At 39.8% G+C, this 22,084-nt stretch overlaps 1 protein-coding gene across 2 annotated transcripts in view; it reads right to left on the bottom strand.

Moving 5' to 3' along the window:
* kcnh5b (potassium voltage-gated channel, subfamily H (eag-related), member 5b) overlaps positions 1-22,084 on the bottom strand; it is a 142,106-nt gene that overhangs the window by 74,827 nt on the left and 45,195 nt on the right. For both annotated transcript variants that reach the window (XM_079641236.1, XM_079641237.1), the window contains 3 exons: positions 16,994-17,386; positions 6,399-6,556; positions 5,482-5,753 (listed from right to left, as the gene is read on the bottom strand). In XM_079641236.1, coding sequence (XP_079497362.1) covers positions 5,482-5,753; positions 6,399-6,556; positions 16,994-17,386 — 823 coding nt within the window. The remainder of the gene's footprint in view (positions 1-5,481; positions 5,754-6,398; positions 6,557-16,993; positions 17,387-22,084) is intronic.

Raw genomic sequence — 22,084 nt, 5'->3', positions numbered from 1 at the left:
TGATGGTGCATAACGACTCAACTGAGGGTGCAATGCACCCTTATGCACCCCCGTAGAACCGGGCCCGATCACGGGGTTTGTCAAGCGAAGCGGAGAGAATACTTAATTCGGGGTGTAAAATTCTCTAAAGCAACTACTATGAGCTGCTCCGACCCTCGGTCCTGACGGACTCCAACTTGTGTTTATTAATCAAACGAATAAATAAACACAAGGATAATTATGTCTTATTGTTGAGTAAATAACAGTGTGTGGTTTAGAAAAGAATACAAAATTAGAAGGAAAAAAACGCAGAAACAATACAGATTTCAGTATTCTGAGCCCCTACTCTCCCCATAACTGACGGGAACAAAAGTCCCTACATTATTCAATTAAAATAAAGAAGTAAAAACAATAAGTTTGGCTTGATATTGAGTAAGAAGAAGGTTGATAAACGCTGTGAGACAAGGCCGGATTAACCATATGGGCAACCTGGGCAAGTGCCCAGGGGTCCTCGAGCAAAGAGGTCCCTCAGTGACAAGATAAAAAAAAAAAAAATCTTTTTTTTCTTTTTTTTTCGGGCACAACCTCACTCATCATACATTGTTTTAAATGACACTCACTCTTCGCCATAAATAACACAGCTTTTCCATAGGGTAAAATGACTGTAGGCCACTGTACTGTAGGTCTCACTATGTATGCGCTCAACTTTATTACTACGCGGCGGCGGTGTATAGCCGAATCACAGCCACACCCTTGAGCAACCACACAATTTCACTACATATTTTACTTTTGTAACTCTCTATGTTTGTGACAAATAGAACTCCTCGTGTACTTGTACAGCGAGCCAGTCATATGTTGGCATTAAGTTGGGTGCTGTTCTGAGGTTTTGATTGATATTACCGAGGTCTTCTTGAGCAGGGGCGGACTGGGACTAAAATTCAGCCCTGGAAACTGCCCAGTGCGGTCACATGAAATGTCAAATGTTAGAAATCCGCTGTTTATTATTTAAAGTTTTACGTCCGATTCGCTCCTTTTTTCCTCGCTGTACACAGCTCCAGTTTGGGCATTGGCCTGTCATCAGATTTCATTTTTAGTTGCTGCTGTAGCGGAAGTTTAGTCAAATTATTTTTGATGAAATACTCCAAATCTCCACCCTCCATAATTGCACTTGCTTCAGTTGCTTGCTACTTTTTAAGGGCGGTGATGACAGTTACAGTACGAACTGAAGTTGATGGGATTTGATTGGATTGTGAGGCATGACATGAGCCTCATCGGATTGGTCAATCCCTCGACGGGGGGGGCATGAGTGATCAGTGCCCAGGGGCCCCTGGAGGTGCTAATCCGGCCTTGCTGTGAGAATGGATCTGCAGAGAGCATTTCGCCGCGATCCCAACTCGTCCATTACCAACGTTCAGGGAGCTCTATTCAAGTCAATGGGATGCCCTGCCCATTGAAAACTGACTCTCAAGGGGTAACCTGTGCGTAATAGGGTGACGGGGAGGGGCCCTGACCGACCGTCAACATGTGAAGGGCTGGGAATGAGAACGTGTTGTTCAATCAGACATCCAAAATATCCCTTTAATTATTGAGAAAAGTTCATTGGGAACTATACTTGACTTGTATACAAATAAAAAGGTCATATAATGTAATTATACATTAATTTCTGAGGGGATGCTTCTTTCTGTTAGACTATCTCAAAATAATACATTTCAAACAATAAATGGCCAATTGAATCAGAAACACTTCCTATCCCCAAGATGCAAAAGAGCTTTCCAAGAATCATGCTTCCTTGTCTATTGAGCTGAAAAAAACTAATCTGAAAATGTTCCATATAGCTGACTCACATATGTCCGACTTATGTGCATGGTGAGATAAAGCCTCAAGACTGTTCAAGCATAAATAATATGTTGAATTATGTACAGCCACTTTGGCCTGAAGGCAGGAAGATTCAAGGAGGAAATGAGACTGACAAATCTGTTACTAGGTCAGATACCAGCAAGATGCAAGACATGTCAAATATGCCAGGTTCAGATGTGTCTGAAATACTGAAAAGTAAGTAGAGGAAGAAAAAACAGCTAGCCTACTATACTACAATTACAGAGATCTGACCAAATATTAGCACATTAAAAGGTATTTTAACTAAAATATATAATTATTGAGGGAACTACAAAAAGCACTATTGTCCACTGTAAAGAACATGTTATGTTATTTAAAAGAAAATACATTGCTGTGTTTATTCGTTTAACCTAATACTGAAGAACTGTTCTCTTTGTTTTTCCTCTCTGCCTCCAGGGGACCACTTGGTAGGGAAAAGCAGGCAATGGAAGAATCTGTACTTTCAGTTTTGCAGACTGAGCACACAGTTTTAATAATTGATTTCCTGAAAGTAACTTTCCTCCAGGATATAGACATTGTTACACAAGCTCCACCCGGCCAGCAGAGACAGCAGCACAGACAACAACCTGCACAAAAGGCTTCTGTAAGAACTACTGTTAAAACAAATTGCACTCTTCACCCATTGGAAGTGGCTAAATATCTCCATAACCTTAATCAAACATTAAGAAGCACTGATAGCATCAACACCAGCTCCAGCATTACAATTAGCGTCTTTGAGCACTATAGGAAAAGCGCTATAAAAATCCAATGTATCATTATTAGGGCTGTCAAGTTAACGCGTTAATGCAATTGTTTTTTAATGCCACTAATTATTTTAACGTGCTATTAACGCATGTGTATTTGTCCTTAGCCCGCCCCGTAGTTTCAGAGCCCAAAGGCTTGACGTTGTTGTTGTTGTTGTTGTTGTTGTTGTTGTTGTTGTTGTTGTTGTTGTTGTTGTTGTTAGTTGTAGGGAGATTCTAGTTAGAGATATGGATACAAAAAAAGGTGTTTTAAACAGCAAACCAAGCACACAGCTGATGCTGACAGCCCCGCTCCTGCCGCTCGCTTGCGGCAGACCGCGCTTGAAAGTTTGCCGGGGAGAAGCCTGGACAACAACAGCGATAGCTAAATGGGTGGCTACAGCTTAACATCGTGGAGGATGAGGGGCTACGTTAAATTAGGATCGCATCCAACGTGTGGACTGCACATCACAGCGCATTATTTTGATTCACAGTGGGAACTTCAGTCTCGTGCTTTGACTGAAGATGAAGACAGAGGAGCGGCATTTTCCCGACAACTTTAAACAGGCTTGTCTGTTTGAGCAACTGGCTAAGTGCAAAGAAGTAGACAGGGTTGGGAGAGAGTGTAAGAGAGAGAGAGGTTCCAGGTTGTTGTGTTGAGAATATTCAGGAGAATTTGTCATTGTTCCAGTGATAAACAAACATTTGCATAAAGCATATTTGTCCACTCATATATGTTGATAAGAGTATTCAAAACTTGAAAAATATTCCTCTAAGGTAAATTTAGAACAGATCAAAAATTAATTAAATATTTGAATCGGCTGACAGTCCTAATTATTATTATTATTATTATTATTATTATTACAAGAACACCAAACAACCAATTAAAATTGGTAATTTAAATGTTTTGCAAAAGCATGCAGTCTCACAGAAAAAGCAATTCTCACTCACATGTAAATAACAAAAATCTGCACACTGCTTTTAACAAATATGCACCAAACATATTAGACTGCTAGATTGTTGTTCTCTTTTGCAATGTTTAACCTGGAAAATATAGTGTGTCCTTCTTGAAGTTGTTTATAGCTTTTATCCATATTCCCATTTGATCAAGCACATGTTGCATCACCAGTACATAAGAAGAGGAAGGGACTAAGGAAGGAAGGAAGGAAGGAAGGAAGGAACAAACAAACCATGGAAGGAAGGAAGGACAGCAATCCTATTTCTAGATAAGAAATAGGATTGCTAGAAAAATATAAATGTTTTCAATACCATGTCTAAATATAAGGTAGTTCTAAAAAGGTTTGAATTATTGCAAGAGGTGGGGAGATACAAATAATTTGAGATCTGGGTCAGGACACAAATCCCAATGTCACCAAAGGTAATTTGTTAAATTGTTCAACAGGCTGAAAGATGGGATGAACCTGTATTTCTCTTCAAATCTAAACTATTAAAGAATTTTCAGTTCAGATAATTATTCAGACAGACATTTCTTGTAAGACGAGTAAAAGCCTTATCTTTTATGGCCAATATATATTTATATATACATTTCTCCACCTACACTCATCCATAAATATCCTGCCGCTACCTCATTTGTTCAGATGATTCCTCACATAAACCACAGGAAGCACAGTGTGCCATTAATTATGTGTGTCACATGCTCTCTTCTGTTGTACAGTTTTATGCTGCTTTTAACACCAGTACGATGTCGCCTGCTGTGCAGATCTGTGCAGCCTCCGAACAAAGTGAAAACAAATTCACAACAATTCTCATGTTCACTTTCTCCATTGAACACACTGCAATATTTCCATAAAGGGTAATCAATAATAAAAAGAGTTCTCTCTCTAACTCTAAAGGGTCCTGATGGGAATTTCATTTTTTAGGGGATTTTAAAGATCCAAGCTGCCTTTAAGCAGCTGTTTATATTAAACAGTTCTGTGGGTCGTCAGTAAGATAAGCTATAGTAATTATCCTTTAAAAACACATATTTACACAAACAACAAACTGTACGCAGCTGTGGTACATCAGCAGGTTTCCCACTTCAAAGTGTCCTAATGGGAATAGGATTTTTCAGGGGAGCTAATGAAGAAAAACTGACTTTAAGCTGCAGTTTATATTAGACAGCAGCAGTAGTAGTGGTGGTGTTGTTCAGCAGGAAAAAGCTGTCACGGGAAATGATTCAACTGTTCTATTCTTAGTGCACTGATATACTACAGAACATTGCTTGTGCATTTACACTACATGTTTTTGCTTTTACTATACCGGCTGTTTGTTTACACCCACATATTTCGCACATGTGCTGTTGGCACGTTAAGATTGTGCAAGAACATGTTTTTGCACGCAGATGTCTGTATTAAAAGTTATTAGTAACGCCTGTGCTTTTCCTTTAAAGGCAAGACAAAAGCGAGCTCTATACGCCTAAAGTCGCAACGCATGCACTGCGGCATCATTTTGAAACACTGTAACCGATTATCTTAATGCGCCAAGTGTTCATCCTCTCAGGAGCTTGAATGTGCTCTTGACATCACTTGGAAATCTGCACACCCTTTTCAGTTTGTTCAAATGATCATTGGACCTGTTATTGGAGTAACATGAAGGGTAAAAAAACACACCAGATCATGAGAAAACATCTGCTTTGGATAATTGATATTCAACTTAAAGTACTAGCATATGAAAGACCAAAACAACGTTCACACAGCATATCATTATTATGAATATATAAGACCCTAAGAGCAGCTCCCTAAGTGGATTACCTTTCAGTATGCACACATTGCAAGGCACTAAAGCAAAATCCACCAGTCATTTCACTCTGAAATGCACCAAAAGAAAACACAAAACAGAAGTCACTGCATGGCAAAAGCTCAAATCAGCTGTATCTCGTACTTACATCCCACCATCATCATGGCCACGGAGAAGATCTTCTCCCCGTCCGTGGTGGGGGCGATGTTTCCGAACCCGATGGTGGTCAGGCTGGTCATGGTGAAGTACAGAGAGGTGATGTACAGAGAGTCTTTGCCCGGGCCGCCCTCCCATTGGCCAGAACCGCTGGCGTTGTAGCGGTAAGGCGATCCTATGCTGAGAGCCAGCTGGTACAGCCAGCTGTCCATCTTGATGGTGTTGGTGGCCTCGTCGATGACCTCGTAGTCTCCGATGCTGTACCTGTTGAGGATAACATCTAAATGTTAGTGTGTTCAGGTATGAAAACAGAGCAAGCATAACTATCCACCTTAAGATCTACCGTCTTTCTTGTCTTAAATATTTTTCTTGTGGATGTTGTAAATGGATTTGCTGCGATGCTCCTATAACTTTACGAGCATCATATTGTAACAGCCCAGGAGTAAATAAGAATGTTTCCAATGTTTACCACAGACTGCGTTGCTCTGTTTAGAAATGCATGTGGAGTTAGAATGACCCTAAATGGAGCAGTAATGGCTCAAAAATATTGCTGTTGTGTTTAGTGTTATTGATTTGGAGTATTTGCAATTAATGAATAATTGAGAAGGGATTTTGTGTTTTAGGGGAGCAGAAATGGTTTGCTATAGGACACAAATGATTAGCAAATCACCTGACACTGTATGGAGGAAATTAAACAAAGCTTGTAGTCAGCAGAACAGCAGCAGATGTGATTTCAGTACAGGTGGGGAGGGCTGCAGAAATGTTTAGCGTAAATATCCAATTAGGAACAATATAGAAGATGGGTACATTCCCAGCAGCTAGCAGGAGTTTTTACCAGCTCTAAACTGTGAGGAAATTATAAACATTTCCCTTCAGTGATTAAAAACTCATAACCTAAATATAGTTTACCAGATGCAGGCGAGCCAGTGAGCCACCAATCCGAACACACACACCAGCAGCACAAGAACAGCAGCTCCGTACTCCAGGTAGTGGTCCAGTTTCCGAGCAACGCGGCCCAGACGCAGCAGGCGGACCACCTTCAGAGAGCTGAACAGACTGCTGATGCCCTGAGGAGGAGGAAGAGGAGGAGGAGGAGGAGGAGGAGGAGGAGGAGGAGGAGGAAAATAAGATGGAGACAGGTAGGGAGGTATGGTGTTATGATAAGGGGAAAAAGAGAGGTGTAGCGAGGAAAGAAAGAGTGAGAAAAGAGGACAAACAATTAATAAACAGAACCAGAAATTGGAAAAAGTTTGATTTCTAATGTAAAAAATAAATTGAAAACAATGGTTATGCAGAGCCCCACCCTTCTAATGTTGCTTTGCTTTCCATTCAAAATATGTACAAATATAGTTATAACAATATATCATTGGCAGATGTGTCCTTTTGTAGGCAATTGCTCATTGATTTCTAACACATGCTGCCTAGCATTATATCAAATAATACCATCTTTATGTCATTCGGAGACTTTATAGCATTTTTTTAAAACACCTCTTACACATGCAATACTATATGGGTCTTAAAAGCTGTAGGCAGCAGCAGTTTCAGTAGATTGTAGAGAGTCAAAAGTTTGTATAAGCGAGGAAAGTAAATGATAGTGTAAAGGAATACAACAACAGCGTGATCAGATGTTTACAGTCTGCCCACAAATAAATAATGCTTAAAATAGCTTTATATTCGTGTTTAAAAAAATACACAAAGGAGTCTTTCTGCAAAAACACCTACACACAGAGTTAGTGAGAAGGGTGTTAAGATGCTCTATAACAAAAGCTTAACTTAAATCATCCACTTCACTGAAGCAGGTTTTTCTCATAATACTAATGTATTTGCTGTGGCTCTTTTGCATTCCGAGCCACACTTCAACATCCATCAAAATTACTTCTAAATGACATTTTTGTCAATCGTTATGCAGCTCTAAGCTCAAGGGGAAACCAGAAAACTCAGAAGACAAACTGTTATTTTCATACTCAATAGTTTTCTTCCAAAACCAGGAAGTTAGCCCATTAAAACCATCAGCTTAAACCTTAGATACAGATCACAGATTGTGACATTTTGTTGGCCAGTAAAGTGAAACTCAAAGCAGAGAGGAAAAGATACTTGATAAGAGAAATCTTTAATTAAAAACAACATTGAGTGTTGCTATACTTTTCTGTGGCTATTGTTTCTTGAAATCTATAATGTCTAAGATACTGTACTTTACTTTACCCAAGTGGTGCCAAGATTAACTCAATTGTACACCAAACTAACAAGGGTTGTGGAAGGAACTACACCACACATTTGAAAACTATCCTTTGTTTACCTTTGGAGATTGTGCTACAGTATTTGTTTCACTAAAGTATCGATCCTTTTAATTCTGAGGTTGTATGAGGCCATTGTAAGCTAACTTTTAACGCTTCACTAAAGCTGCCGGTCCATTGTACGCCTCCAATAAAATCACGACTCAAAGTGCAATGTATGGCCTCTAATAAACCCACCCACATTACAGTGCAGTGTACTAGGTTTTATTTTCATTTATGAGCAGGGTTAGGGTTTTGTTGTATGTGTATACATTTGGTGAACAAAACCAATAATCATGAGCGCAGAATCATTTAATCTTTTAATAAAGCAAAGCATGCTGCTGTCGAATAAAGTAAGATCACATGAAACGAAATTCAGCAACCATAGCTTACACTTTGACTGTTTAGGGCATGGGTGTCAAACTCAATTTCATTGCGGGCCACATTAGCATTATGGTTGCACTCAAAGGGCCGGTTGTAACTATATAAATATATAAATATAAATATATATAACATAATGTATTATATTACATTATTGCCTCTGCATTGGATTATTATCGGATAGGGTAATAACTTCGTAATTAACTACGTCTGAAAGCAGAAGTCTAGGGCAAATAATTGCAAGTCTCTTCAGTGCATCTCACAAAATGAGATGCATTGTGGGACATGTAGTTTATGGGCAACCTGCTTCTGTAAAGTGGCATGTAACCGTATAATAAACGTATTATAATCTTTGTAAGCTCTTATAAAATGAAGTCGCGGGCCGGATTTGGCCCCCGGGCCTTGAGTTTGACACCCCTGGTTTAGGGTAATGTTTGTTTCTGGAAACAATACTGAGTATCTTTAACTGTGAAATAAACTATAGATGTGATGACTTTAATTCTTAACTCATCTTATATGTTTGTCTTCCATCATGATAAATTGTTATAAGTGACAAAATATCCACCCATTCTTTAAAACTTCAAAATGTTGAGGTTTACTTAACACATTTAAAACGGAGGGGTTTCTGTTCATATTAAAATAAAACTCAATATAATGTATACTTATCTGCACAGTTTCTATCATATTCTGTTTCTATTATTCTATATTTATGTATTCTTATTTATTTACTTGTACTATTGTATCTGTTTTATTGTGTTGCACTGTTGGAAGAGCCTGTGACCTAAGATTTTCATTGTCATAACTGTAGCTATGCACACATGACAATAAAAAGCCTTGAACTTAATGTATTAAATCAAGTCAGGTGAAGGACCAATTTATTTACACTTATTTGTACGTTTCATAATTCCTCCGGAGAATGTCAGGCACTTTAATTATTCTGTAAATGTCTTACTTCGTACATATCTTGGTCACAGTTCTTTCATAAAAAAACTAAAATAACCTTCTCAGTAATCCAGTTTTTGCCAGGCTTTAATTTGAATGCATTACACCACAGGGCCTCGCCACACAGTCCCTCACCCCAAGAGTATTGTTGGTTAATTATTTCCTGCCCTATTGTAGCTGACCCTGGTTCTTTATATCCTGTTCTCTAACACAGGGGTTCCCAAACTTTTCAGCCCGCGACCCCCAAAATAACAGTGCCAGAGACTGGCGACCCTCTGTCGACGGGGGGGGGTGCTCGTGAATTAATTTCAGTTTTCCGCACTCGCTGCACTGGCCTCGTTGCGGGGAAATTATACAGATGACTAGTCCGCCCCTAAAGATTTATATGCAAACGTTATTATTAATAATAATAATTTTTAAAAAATTCTTTAAAAAAATTCTAACATTTTTTCTTTTTTTTTTTCCATTTTTCTTTTGTAATCATCTCGCGACCCCCACTTTGAGAACCCCTGCTCTAACACACACTTCCCCAAACACAGCAAGCAGAGGAAAAGGCTTAACATAAACAAGAGTGATTGTTTTCAAGCCCAGAGCCCGAGGCGTCGGCACGCTCTGCAAAAACCGTTTAAGCACCGTCAACAAAGCCGAGCAGCCGGGGCTGTACAACCTGAAGATAAATATCTACAAACATTTTAAAAATAATTACTCTCATTTTGGAGCATGGAGAGAAAAATGTACACAAACAAGCCAGCAGGTTATCTAATAATATAGGATATGATGGTGTGTCATTTGTGGCGAGTTGCTCTCTACAGCCTTTTTTAAACTCCTCGCTCTTCACACCCATCCTGGTGTTCCCTTTCTGCCTTAAACTCTTGATCAGAACGGCATATTTCGCCTTTTTTCAACTTGTGACCCCGATCTAAGCCCACTAACAGAGCTATGATTCGCTCTTCTGCTCCGCACGAGACATGATTTGACTATGACATCTGAAAGTGTTCAGTTTTCATGATAGGAGGACTTGTATTCATGTACTTCAGTCAAGAGTTTCCTGATTCTCTTTGGCACTATTCATTTACGCTAAAAGCTGAAACATGTTCCCAGGGTTTGTAAAAAATAAATTTCCCTGTACTCCAAAGTAAAACTCTAATATCTCTTGGATTAAAAGGGTATTTAGGGAGCATTCAAATAATAAAGCACCCATAAGGATTTTAAAGCATACAAATAAATGAAACAGTCAGTATCAGCATATAAAGAGAACAATGCTGCCGTTTTTAAAACATTTCAGTTTTCCAACTATCTACTACTTATAACTTGTTTATTTGATATTCAAGAAAAACATTTTTAGATACAAAAGGAGATATCAGAGCAGCATAAACTCTCATTTAATTATAGGGTGACTGTGGCTACGAGGGAGTGCGGTCGTCTTTCAACCAGAAGGTTGTGGGTTCGATCCCAGCCCATACAGTCAACATGTCGATGTATCCTTGGGCAAGATACTTAACCCTGAGTTGCTCCCGATGGCATGGTGTGTGAATATGTGTCCGTGTTAGGTCCTAGAGTAAGGTACACTGCCCTGTGTGAATGGGTGAACGACATGTAGAATGTAAAGCGCTTTGAGGGGTCTTAAAGACTGCAAAAAGCGCTATATAAGTACAGTCCATTTACCATTTAATTCGTTTCAGAATTCCTTTGAAAAGCTCACAGAATAGCTTTACACTGGAATAAGTAACAGTCGGGTCTGCAAAGAACATTTAATTCAGTATTTCATCGCTATTGGCAGCGATCTGAACTGCTCCTTGGATTCTCATGAAGTAGATTGTGGATTGGAGTCTTTCCAAGGAGGTTATCGGGTCAAATGGTTTCAATGTGACTGATTAGGAGGAAGTTAATCACAGAGGGATTACTAATCAAGGATAATTAGGTTACTCGGAGATTGCCTGTATCAAAGGGTTTAGAAAACAGCCAATTTACATATCCTCAACCATTCTACCAGAATGTAGCTAAATAAACTCAGACTCAGACGATGAAACAAGTGTGAGTCAGACCATGAAACAAGTGTGAGTCAGCCTCACAAAGTGGAAGAGGCTTCACGTTTAGATGTGTCACAGAGCATGTCTCTAAAGATGGATCGGAATCTGAGCACCTCCTTAAGAAATATTCTTGACCAGCCTCCACTGGACACTCGCGCTTCTAAGCAGTTGACCAATCACAACGAAGCCGGCGAGCTGACCAATCAGAGCAGAGGGTGAAAAGAGGTGCTGCAGCACTAACCCATTAAAGCATGGAGACCTGTCACAGTACAGACACTAAATACAATATGAACCTGAAAATGAGCATACAGGGCCCCTCTATATACAGTATGGTGATTTATCACAATTGCAAGGAAATATTCTCTGTGACTTTAGCGTTGCCAATAAAACATCTTAAATCTTGATATGTTTATGGTGACGCATGAGGTGTTGGCTGCACCTCCAGCTCTCACTCTTCCAGGTTCTCTCTGATGCCACTATCCCCCCCGCCCCCAGCCATGCCTCTCTGCAGGCACAGCTCCAAAGGCCTCCCATGGGACTCGGACCGATCCCAGCTCATATGTAAATGCCTCTAAATTAAGAAGCCACAGGAAAGAGGGACACAGATGAAAAGAGCAGGAGTCAAGAGCGAGCGATGCATGTAAAATCATGGCTAATAAGCACCTGTTTATCCCGACAGCGGCCAGTGAAGTGAGACGGAGAAGAGACAGAGATTACGCGTCCACGGGGAAGCTCTTTTCACAGCGGCAGCTCTTTCTCTCATTATTTTCTAAGCAGAAAAAGGCACTGTTGCATGGTCCCGACAGCCCCGGGGGCTTAACGTGTGTTCATGGCTCAATCCGATGAGCATTAAAAATGTAAAAACGTCTCCTCTTTTAGACGAAAGAGCGCCATGCTTCAATTGAGTTTCAATCGTCACCAAACAAGAAGTACATTCCCCAAGCAGGAGAAGCCAAAAAGTACAGGTGCTAATCCCATCACGATTCAACGCCAGGATGAACGTCAGACTTTGAGGATTTTTGGCATCACAAAATGCAATTGTAAGCTTTTGTTCTTAACGTTGACACATTGAAGACATTAAAGATACACTGTGGGGATTAGTAGAGAGAAACAATAACCATCAGACTGTAGTATCTCTGAGTCTCTTTCACACCGTAAACCAGCTTTATATTTTGACTAGTTATTTCTAATCCTCTTACTTCATGTCCCCCTTTAGTGGAGCTTGTCCCCACAGCAAAAAGCAAAGTTGTAACGAAGAACTTCAACAATGACTCTGCAGTTTATTCTGCCAGTAAGTAGTTATAATGGCCGTCAGTAACTCACATCTCCCACTTCTAACAGCAAGCAGCAGGCTGAGTAAATGGCTTTTTGCCACTCAGCGAACAACATGACATGAACGCAGCATTTGTGTGTCATTTCATCTCTCCGTCTTCAAACGTGCAGGACTAAATAACATTTGGTGAGTCAGCCTTTTAGGCATTATGCTCTGAGCCAAGGTAACACACTGCATGAGGATCTAAGAGTGGCTGGAAGTCTGGAAAAGTATAATTCTCATTTAACATGATTTATATAATAATGCAGGGGGCATTTTGAGAATATCGATATTGATTTCACAGGAACACAAAGCTATAGTTATAACACTTTTAGGCATAGAAGAAAGTGCAGAAATCCATCGTTCTTTTCCTACATCTGCAACTTTGTCTTGTTTCCTTCCACTAAATCTTCCCTTGATTTTTACACCCTTCTAATTTGAGCATTCAAGATGGCTTTTACATTCTTCTTCTCCTTCGTTTTCCCCTCCCTCTCTGCGTGTTTACATGCAGGGTAAATGCCCCTCGCCCCCTGACTGAACCGTGCACAGCTTCCTCCCGGCTCTCTCAGCCTGCACGCCATGCAGAAAGGTCAGCCTGGATTAGACCTTTCTTCGCCTGCCGGCACCCTCCGTGTCAGCAGGTGGCTTCAGGAGCTGTGGGGGCCCTCTTTTCACACCCTTCTCCACTGCTGCAACGTGACGGAGAACCAGCACAACTCCACTTGCAGATCTTACATCATGTTTTTACAGCCAGAGCTCGACTACTACTTCGGCTGACCTGTACTGTAAGTGTCTGTGTGTAGGTGTTGCGGTAAGCAATTCTAACACCTTAAAAGAAAGCTCTGTTTCTGTCTTTTGTATTGGTAATAATAACATTTTACCCACATGCTCCAGAGCCAAACGCATTACATAAACGCCCAACAGGGGCTGTTCTCCTCTTTGAGTTGGAACAGCCCCAAAAAGTTGCAATATCACAATACCTCTAGAGTCTAATACCAACCGATTAAATACACACCTACTGAGATGATGTGATTAAACCCGTGAAAACCCTGCCCATTTTGTTCGAAGAGGACATATTATACTCATTATTTAACTTTTGACAAAAATGTAAACGCAACATATAAAGCATTAACGTTAAATAATTGCTTTATTTTGAGAATTTGATGAAGAAAACTTTTTAAACTTTTAGTTTAGCATGGCTTGACAGCATCTTGAAAAAAGACACACCTAAAAATACTTCCTGCATGCTTCAGCTATCAAGGAAGCAACATGGGGAATTAAGTCTGCAACGAGCCTATAATAGTCTCTGCCATTTTCTCTCACTCTACATCTTAAGCCGCCCACACTGCCCTCAGTCAGAATCCATCTATTCCTCCAGTCTGCTGATACGGGAAAGCAGCAACACAAACGGCAATTTAGCAAAGAGAGGTACAGTGACTCTGACTGTGTTCTTTAGTGGCTGGAAATGTACGTGCCATTGATTTCCTTTCAGTCTGTTTCTACCCCTTGTGACAGTCAGTGGTTTGAAAAGACAGCGAGAGAAAATCTCCGCCCAGCGGTAGCTCATCAGATCCATCAGCCATCGGGAGAGTTCCATGGCTGAGAGACACCTGAACAGAGACGCAGTTAAAGACACTTACTGGAGGATCCACAACTCGATACAGCACTCAGTGTGTGCAGGAGAGCACACAGACACACACTGAGACACAAGTGCTCAGACTGCCTGTGCTGCAGCACCTCTTTTCACCTTCTGTCTGAAACCAGAGCCCAGTCTGCTCTGATTGGTTAGCTGACCAGCTCTGTAATGATTGGTCAACCGCTTATAAATGTCCCGCCCTTTAGCCTATCACGTACAATGTATTGGAGCGCTAGCCAATAGAAGCACGAGAGTTACATAGTGATGTCCCTTTTTTCCTTCAGTAAACAAAGGAGTCCAACGGAGGCGTGTCAGGCGGGGGGGGGGGGGGGGGGGGGGGGGGGTCCTATATCAGTATTTCATGAGAATGAACAAAACAAAAAAACATGCATGTCCTCACCAAAAGTGGAGAATGAAACAGAGATGTTTGAAAGTGTAACTTTGACATGGCTATAGGTTACTTTGACGATTCATTGTTGAGTTTATGACATTTTATAGTGACAGGGCTTTCCCCCAGGGCCCAATGAGAAGTCTTTACATTTATTATTTTGTCCAAAAGACAGCCAAAGCCCAAAACATTACTAATTTTAGTTTGAACCGGCAAGAGTATGCCAGTTGTCGTCTGTTTGATGCATTAACTTGAGTAATACAACATGTATTTTCATGTAAAATGCTTATAGGGGTTACTTCACTCACATACATATCCTGTTGTGAAAAAAGAAGGTGGTTTAAGAGCTGCTGACAACTATTAAAAGTTTTAGGTCTAATTATTCAGTACAAATATAAATTACTGAAGGAGGTGTGAAGTAATGTTTTGGCATACTAAAATAAAAGATGCTGTTAAATTGAGCTGCTGGTAGCTTAAACACTGGTATTAATATTATTATTAGTAGTACTGGCGTTTAAAAACTCATGTAATTAAGCCCCCACAGGCAGACACACAAACACACACCCACAGCATGTGTTCACAACAAATACACACCCGCTCGTGAATACATTTAATGTTCTACCATAAAAAAAAAGTGAGAAATGCATGTGTACAACATTTGTTATTTTTCATTTTGCATTCAGTAGATTCCACACAAGCTGTGGTCTAATTAATTCAGAGGGAAATGAAGTGGAAAATCCCCTCTAATGGACTCCAGGCCATATTGATACAACTCCTCGATATGTGATCTGTGTAAATGGGCGTTAAATAGCAGGAGCGATCCCTCAAAGGACATCAACAAAAAGAACAGGTTAAGGATCTAAAACGTTCATAATTTAATTTAACTATTTAAAATTGCACGAGATCAATGTTTCTGTGAAAGCCGGTCAGGAAAAATAAGTATCGATAAATTAAAACCAAGACCAGGAAATCATCTTCAACGCCGGATGATACTCTCTTTAGCCACAATGGAAAATCGTAACCAAATCACACCTGATTCTAATTTAATTCTATATGCTAGCAGATTTAAATACATCAGCATGTCTTTGGAATGAGTATATTGACTTTTAAAGTATTTCAATAATGAATTTCAAGCTATCACACCAAAGCCTGCTGAAGAAGACTTGTGGAAAGTTAGACATTTTCCAATTACTTTCCCACTTTCACAGGCAAACTGCCATCCATTATCTCGGCCAGAACAAAAACAGAGCGCCATCAATTATTAATCAGTCAACTTAATGAGCTTATTAACTCAAACTGGAACCTGCTGTTGTGCCTCACACACGATAAACAGCCACACTTGGAGCTTTATGATGCTCACAATGAAAATGAACATAGCTGATGTTTAGCAAGAAAGCTCTTCTATGCTGACCATGTAAGTGTGATAGCATGCTACAGGTTGCTAATTAACACTAACTACAGCTCACATTGCTGCCATCAAATGTGGCCTTTTACTCAAAAACACCACAATATTTGTCCTGCTGGGGACCCAAGTTGAAAGTTCAGGGATTCCCAAAGTCATTAGGATACAGCGTCTGACAAACCTGAATGTCTTTACTGAGTGTCAATCTGTCAATCCTCTCAACACCCCCCCCCCCCCAGAGTCTATGTTTGTCACATCCCCCCAAAACATCTCAGTCTATAATTTAAAATTCACTTCTCCATCTCTCCTAACAGAAATGCTCTATTGTTTCTGAGGAAGGGACACAGGGTTGACAACAAACTAAATCTAAAGCCTGTTTACTTTTTCTTCCAAACACACGGTGAGAAGATAAATGTATTCCTGTCTCAGAGAGCATATTTATACTTGGCAATACGATGTAAAAACATCTAATCGTGAGCCGTTGCATTTGAATTTGGTATGTACATGTCTAAGCCTTCTTGTTCTCCCAGTTTTAACATCTTTCGGGTGGATTTCCTTTCTTTAGAAAACTACAGCCAAGTTTTTAAGTAGCAATTCTAAATGTATTTAGTTAGGACTACCACTGGCAACTAGTAATGTACTGTATACTGATGGCTCTGGTGCATAACAGAAATTACATTTTTCTGAGGTATATGTTATAAGTGAAGGTAATAGAGTGGTGCATACATTTTGTAGACCAACTTCAGTAGGCATCACAAGGGTTTCCTCAACAACAAATATGTTTGGAATATTGCAAAGAAATCAGCTCTGTTGCAAACACACTTTAATGATACTGGCAAACACGCTAGAAAGGAACGGCATCGCTGTTGCATAACCTCGCGTCTCCACCACTAAAGGCAGCTAACATTTGAGCTAGTTTCCATCTCTATTCTTTAGGCTTTTTAGTTACTGCTTTTAAATGTACCTACATGTTGTTCTTTAATGCGTCTCTATTGCACTTTAACTTAATGCTTGTTTTATAAAGCACTTTCAAATGTCTTGAGTTAAAATCTGCCATATAAATAAACTTGCCTTTCCATGCCAACCTTTTTTCCAGCCAATCAGAGCCCATGAAGCAGATTGAATAAACCCCAACCATACCTCATCCACGTTCTCGAAGGCGTTGATGATGTCGTACGGCAGGCAGGACAGCAGGTCGATGACGAACCAGGTCTTCAGGTAGTTCATGCGGATGAGCTTGGGGTCGGAGATGACCTCGCCGCCCGGCCCCACAAAGGTGGTGTGGAAGTTGAGGACGATGTCCACCAGAAAGATGACGTCCACCACGCTGTCCAGCACCAGCCACACAATGTTGTTCTGCTTCGTCTTGAAGGACACGTTGTAGGGCACCATGATGGCCGTGTAGAAGGTGAGGATGAGGATGACCCAGTCCCAGGTGGTCTTGAAGGTGCAGTAGTGGAGGATGATGTGGGGGGGCGTCTTGGGGGCTTCCTGCTTGTACTGCGGGAGGATGTCCGAGTTGAGCTGTAAAACCTGGAGAAAGAGAAGTCAAAGTTTACACATAAATCTTTATTAGGTACATTTCTACCCTGAAACTTCATTTAAAAAGTACCATTTAATTTATACTAATTAAAACCGTACAGCTGCTAAGTCAGTTCCATCATTACAGTGAACTTTAAATAGACTCCCCTCTGTGTAATTGTTTAATACTGCCAACTGTTAAATCCAACTCTTTAACTTACTTTCTTCAAAAACCTTTGATATATTTGTTTAATGTTTGATCTCTTGATTGTGATTGTTTTTTTTAGATATAATCTTGGTTTCCTTTTTAAATAAATTCTACAGAATCAATTATTTTTTTAATAGAAATTTTAACATTTTCTACACAGATGCACCTTTCTATACATCTTATGACACTCTAACATAGTAATATTATAATGAATAACTTAATGCTCAGTTGAATGATAATGTATAGGATTAAAGCCTGTGCATTCATTTGATTTAATTGTGTTTTTCTTCTGTGTATTATATTTTAATTTCGAATGTATGTGTATATAAAGAATTAGTACACAACAGTATATATGTATTATATTATTAAAAGACATTTTTTATAACAGGTAAAACAATTAAACTCAAAAAAGGAAGAAAAAAGGGAAATTAAAATTGCTTTTGAAGACAGAACTTCTCAAGTTATGTCTCACTCATTCTAGAATTAGGAAATTAAAACGTTATCTATTTGATCTTTTTCATTCATTATTATTTCTGGACCAGTTTTGAGCGCAAAGCCGTCTTTCCTGGTTAGTCTACATACACTGAGAAAAGTTGTATTTATTCAAATGTACCTCGGTACTGTTCTGTTTTGCCATGTTTATACACTATCTGATTTGGAAAAGCAACAGAGCACAGATGAAAAAGGGATTATGTGAAGGAGGGAAGTTTTACATTCAATCTTGTGAAATAGATGAAAGAGATTATGAAGGAAAAAGTAAGCCTGTACTTATTAGTGTAAGGGAAACTTCTGCAGCAATGGAGAGTCAGGACTCAGAGAGACACGAGGAGAGTTGGAGCTTTGATGTCAAACACTGATGGTTTATTACAAGTATCGGCCAGAGAATTTCACATCACAAGTCACAGCAGCCAAAGGTTCTGACTGCACGGGTGGGTTGCCACATCAATTCTGACCAGCCTATCTCTCGATAGACCTTTTAACTCGTTTACAGAGAGTAATCAACATATTGGGGGAGATAATCTAAACAGCTGGGCCCACTCAATCACTTGCGTCTGACCCTTAATGGCCTCGAAGCCAGCGTTCTCACTCATAAACCATTTTGTGACCGAGAGTTGACCGGTCATAAACGGAGAAATATCAACATATGACCGCATTAGCACATTCCGTACGGGAGATAACAGAGCCAGGGTTGGTCATAAACATCAACAGGCAAAAGGTTAAATATCTAGGAGTAAAGACAGAATTATTCCCTCACAATTAGTTTTAAAGTGTATTCATAATTACCCACTTCTAGGTGAGTAGAGGGAGAAGTGGAAATATTGCAAGAAAAATATATTGCATTTGTTTTTCCTCTCCACTTTTCATCAGTATTCATCTCTTTCTTTGCTCCGTAAAGCTCCCTGTGACAGAACTGCATAATGAATAAATGTGGCTTGAAATGAGGCAGAAAAAGAAAGAAATTAGATACAGAAAATCAGATGAGAGCGACAGAAGAGTTATCCCAAAAAAAATAAAGAAATGAAAGAGGGCCATTATGTTTCGCAGTGCAGTGATGATGACTCCTGCTGAGCGCGGCCTTTCCTGCATCACACAGACTCGATTAAATCCAGCTAACAGCAGCTTGACTTCCTCTGCGAGACACAGAGATCACACGTCAACCATTAAAGTCATTTTACACTAAACTACATATTATTCTGCAGTAGATTCACTCTTATATAGTCTGCATAGCAAAATATACAAGATCATAAATTAAGTTAATTTCAACACTCCCTGCTGTGCAAAAAATAAAACAAAAACAGCGCTGTATATATTTAAATGATCATCTACATAATACTTACAGCGGTACTTCTTGCAACTTTGACAACATGCTCTAAAAGTAACATTTCACTCTTTGTTTGATAATTACTTCTTATACAGACAATAATGGTAATAATATTATTTATAATGCCATGTATTATATATATATATATATTGTTTATACTACTGCTAATAATGTACTGGTCATACTGCTTTGAATACTGATATTGAAACTACTGCCAATAATATCAATACTACTTCTGCTGCTGTTTCATCTAGTGCTACTGGTAATATTTATATTTCCACCACAGACAATTCTTCTATAAAACATCTTAAATCCCTGACTCTTTACACTCTCAAAACTACTCCCAAGAAATTGACAGGAGACTCAAAGAAAGTCACATTCAAAAGACCTTCTGGTACTTCAGCACCACGGACAGCGTCATGGATTTATTAATATAGGGGACAGTCAGACTACTGGTATTTCAGAGCTAAGGTCGGTTTCTCACCTGAAACAACCACAGTCAGATAAGGGATCAATAAGTAATGCAGCACTGAAGGTGTATTGGAAGTTAGGGCTGGAGAATTGACCAAGCCATTTGCTGAGACACAGAAGGGACACAGGCTCTGCCCAACTAACTTTGGTTGTCTTTCATTGTCCCCGGTATTTAACTTAAGCTTAGAAAATGAATCCACTTCCATGACTAGATACTGAAAGTTCTGTCCCTAGTGCAGAGTGCTTGGCTCCAGAGAAGTCTCCTCCTGATAAGAAGTATTCAAAACGTTCACAAATACATGTACTTCTACAGCACCCGTTACATCAGTTCGACTCCTGTACAATTTCTTTAGCCACTTGTTAGCGTCCCCTGTTTTTATGGCTTTGGACAATCACGAGGGGGGCGTTTACTGGCGTCCTTTATGTTGTCAAGCAACATGGGAAAATCTGTGATATCCACAGACCTTATTTGAGGTGTTTAATCAAAAACATGCTAACTTAGAGACAAGGTAAGTGGAAATTGTAAAATGCTCACTAATTTCTGTGTTTTAAGACTCATTCCGGCACCAATCTATTCACTTTGGATCTATAGCAGAAGCTAAATAAGATGTCACTTAATGTTTTACTCTTGACATATTGATCAATTAGCTACACATAAGAAACATGGAAGTACTTCCATCACATTCAGAGAAGTTAGCCTCAGTTAGCCTCAGTTAGCCCTCCCAGTGGGAATTTAAAGTAATAAGGCAGGCCCGCAGAGCTTTGAATCACTGCAGAAATCATAACTAAGGAGCTGCATCTCATCTACTCCTCCTCATCAGAGCTGCCAATCAAACGACCCCTGGTCAAGAGCCGCAGCGCCGCTAAAGAATGACACTGCTAAATAGAAACACAGCAGCATTATGAGGGGAGGTAAAAACTCTGCGACACTAGACGGAAGACGCCAGCTGTGCCTTTCAGGCTGCAGAGCAAATTGGATCACCTGCTAAATCTATTTAGTGCAAATAGAGAGTATTAGCTTGTAACTTACTTTATTCTTCTGGCAACATGACTTCCTTCTTGCCTTTTAACTCTCCTCTCCCGAGCTTATTATTTCACTTTCTCTTCCATCCTTCTGTCTTTCTTTACTTGCACAACTTCCTACGTGACTTTCTGTTTCCTTTGAAGGGCCAAAGTAAAACTGTATATGTAGTGCAGAAGTAAGAAAACATTCAGAAATCACCTTGACTTTTAAGTAACTCCAAAAATCCAGCGTTGGAAGAAGACTTACCCAACAGTGCAGTACTTTCTATAGTTTTAGTGTATTATAATCACTATTAGCTATATAAGTTAAAAACAATGAAATACCGTGCTACTGTACTTGTATTGCCACTTTGATTTCGTTTGCAGTAGTTTTTTTATTTGATTGCTATTGTTTTATTGCATAAAAGCAGTACCCTTGTGATTTAGGATGTCCATCAAGTTGGTGGACTCACAGATAACAACTATTTTATTTTCTAAATGTAAGCACCAGAAATGTGTAGTCCTAGATTCTAGAATAAAGACCCAAACGTATTTCAGCGCAGACACACACAAGACACACACACACAAGACAGACATGACACGACACACACACCACCTTACATATTTCTGAAATGCACACCTGAAAATCATGAATAAACCAGATCGGTGGGCTCCGCTAGAGAAAATAAAACATGAGCCATCTTCTCTCCCCACCCTGAAATCCATTTTCTAAATGTCTAGGAGCAGTCACAATCACACACCCTGCGTCTGTCTCCCCACCCAACATGAAATATTAATGACACCCCGCAGTCCACAGGAACTCGCCGCTCACCGTATCAAACCGCTGCAGTTCTGGGGAAGTTAGCGTGTGAGTGTGAGCGAAGAAGAAGGGGGGTGGTTGCATTGAGGCCATGGTCATGTGACAACACTTTGCGTGCGTGTGCCCGTCTATTAATGCAATGGTGTGTGGCTGCTTTAAGAAAAGGCTTTGTTTGCAGTACTTAATGATTTATATGAGGGTTTATTTGTGCAGGAATAATGTTGAGAGCGGAGTGTGCCACGGCGGCATATATGCAGTTTGTGTTTGCTGAGGTTTGTCCATGGAGCGGCCTGCAGCATCCACAGCATATAAGTAACACAACAAAGCGCTGCTGGTGTCTTTTTGAAGAAGCACTAAAGTCAAGTTTTGAGTTTAATCCCACAAGTT

Source organism: Notothenia rossii (assembly GCF_949606895.1).
Source record: "Notothenia rossii genome assembly, chromosome: 7".
Lineage (NCBI taxonomy): Eukaryota > Metazoa > Chordata > Actinopteri > Perciformes > Nototheniidae > Notothenia > Notothenia rossii.
Note: the sequence above shows the minus strand (reverse complement) of the source record. Positions and strands in the feature narration are given on the sequence as shown.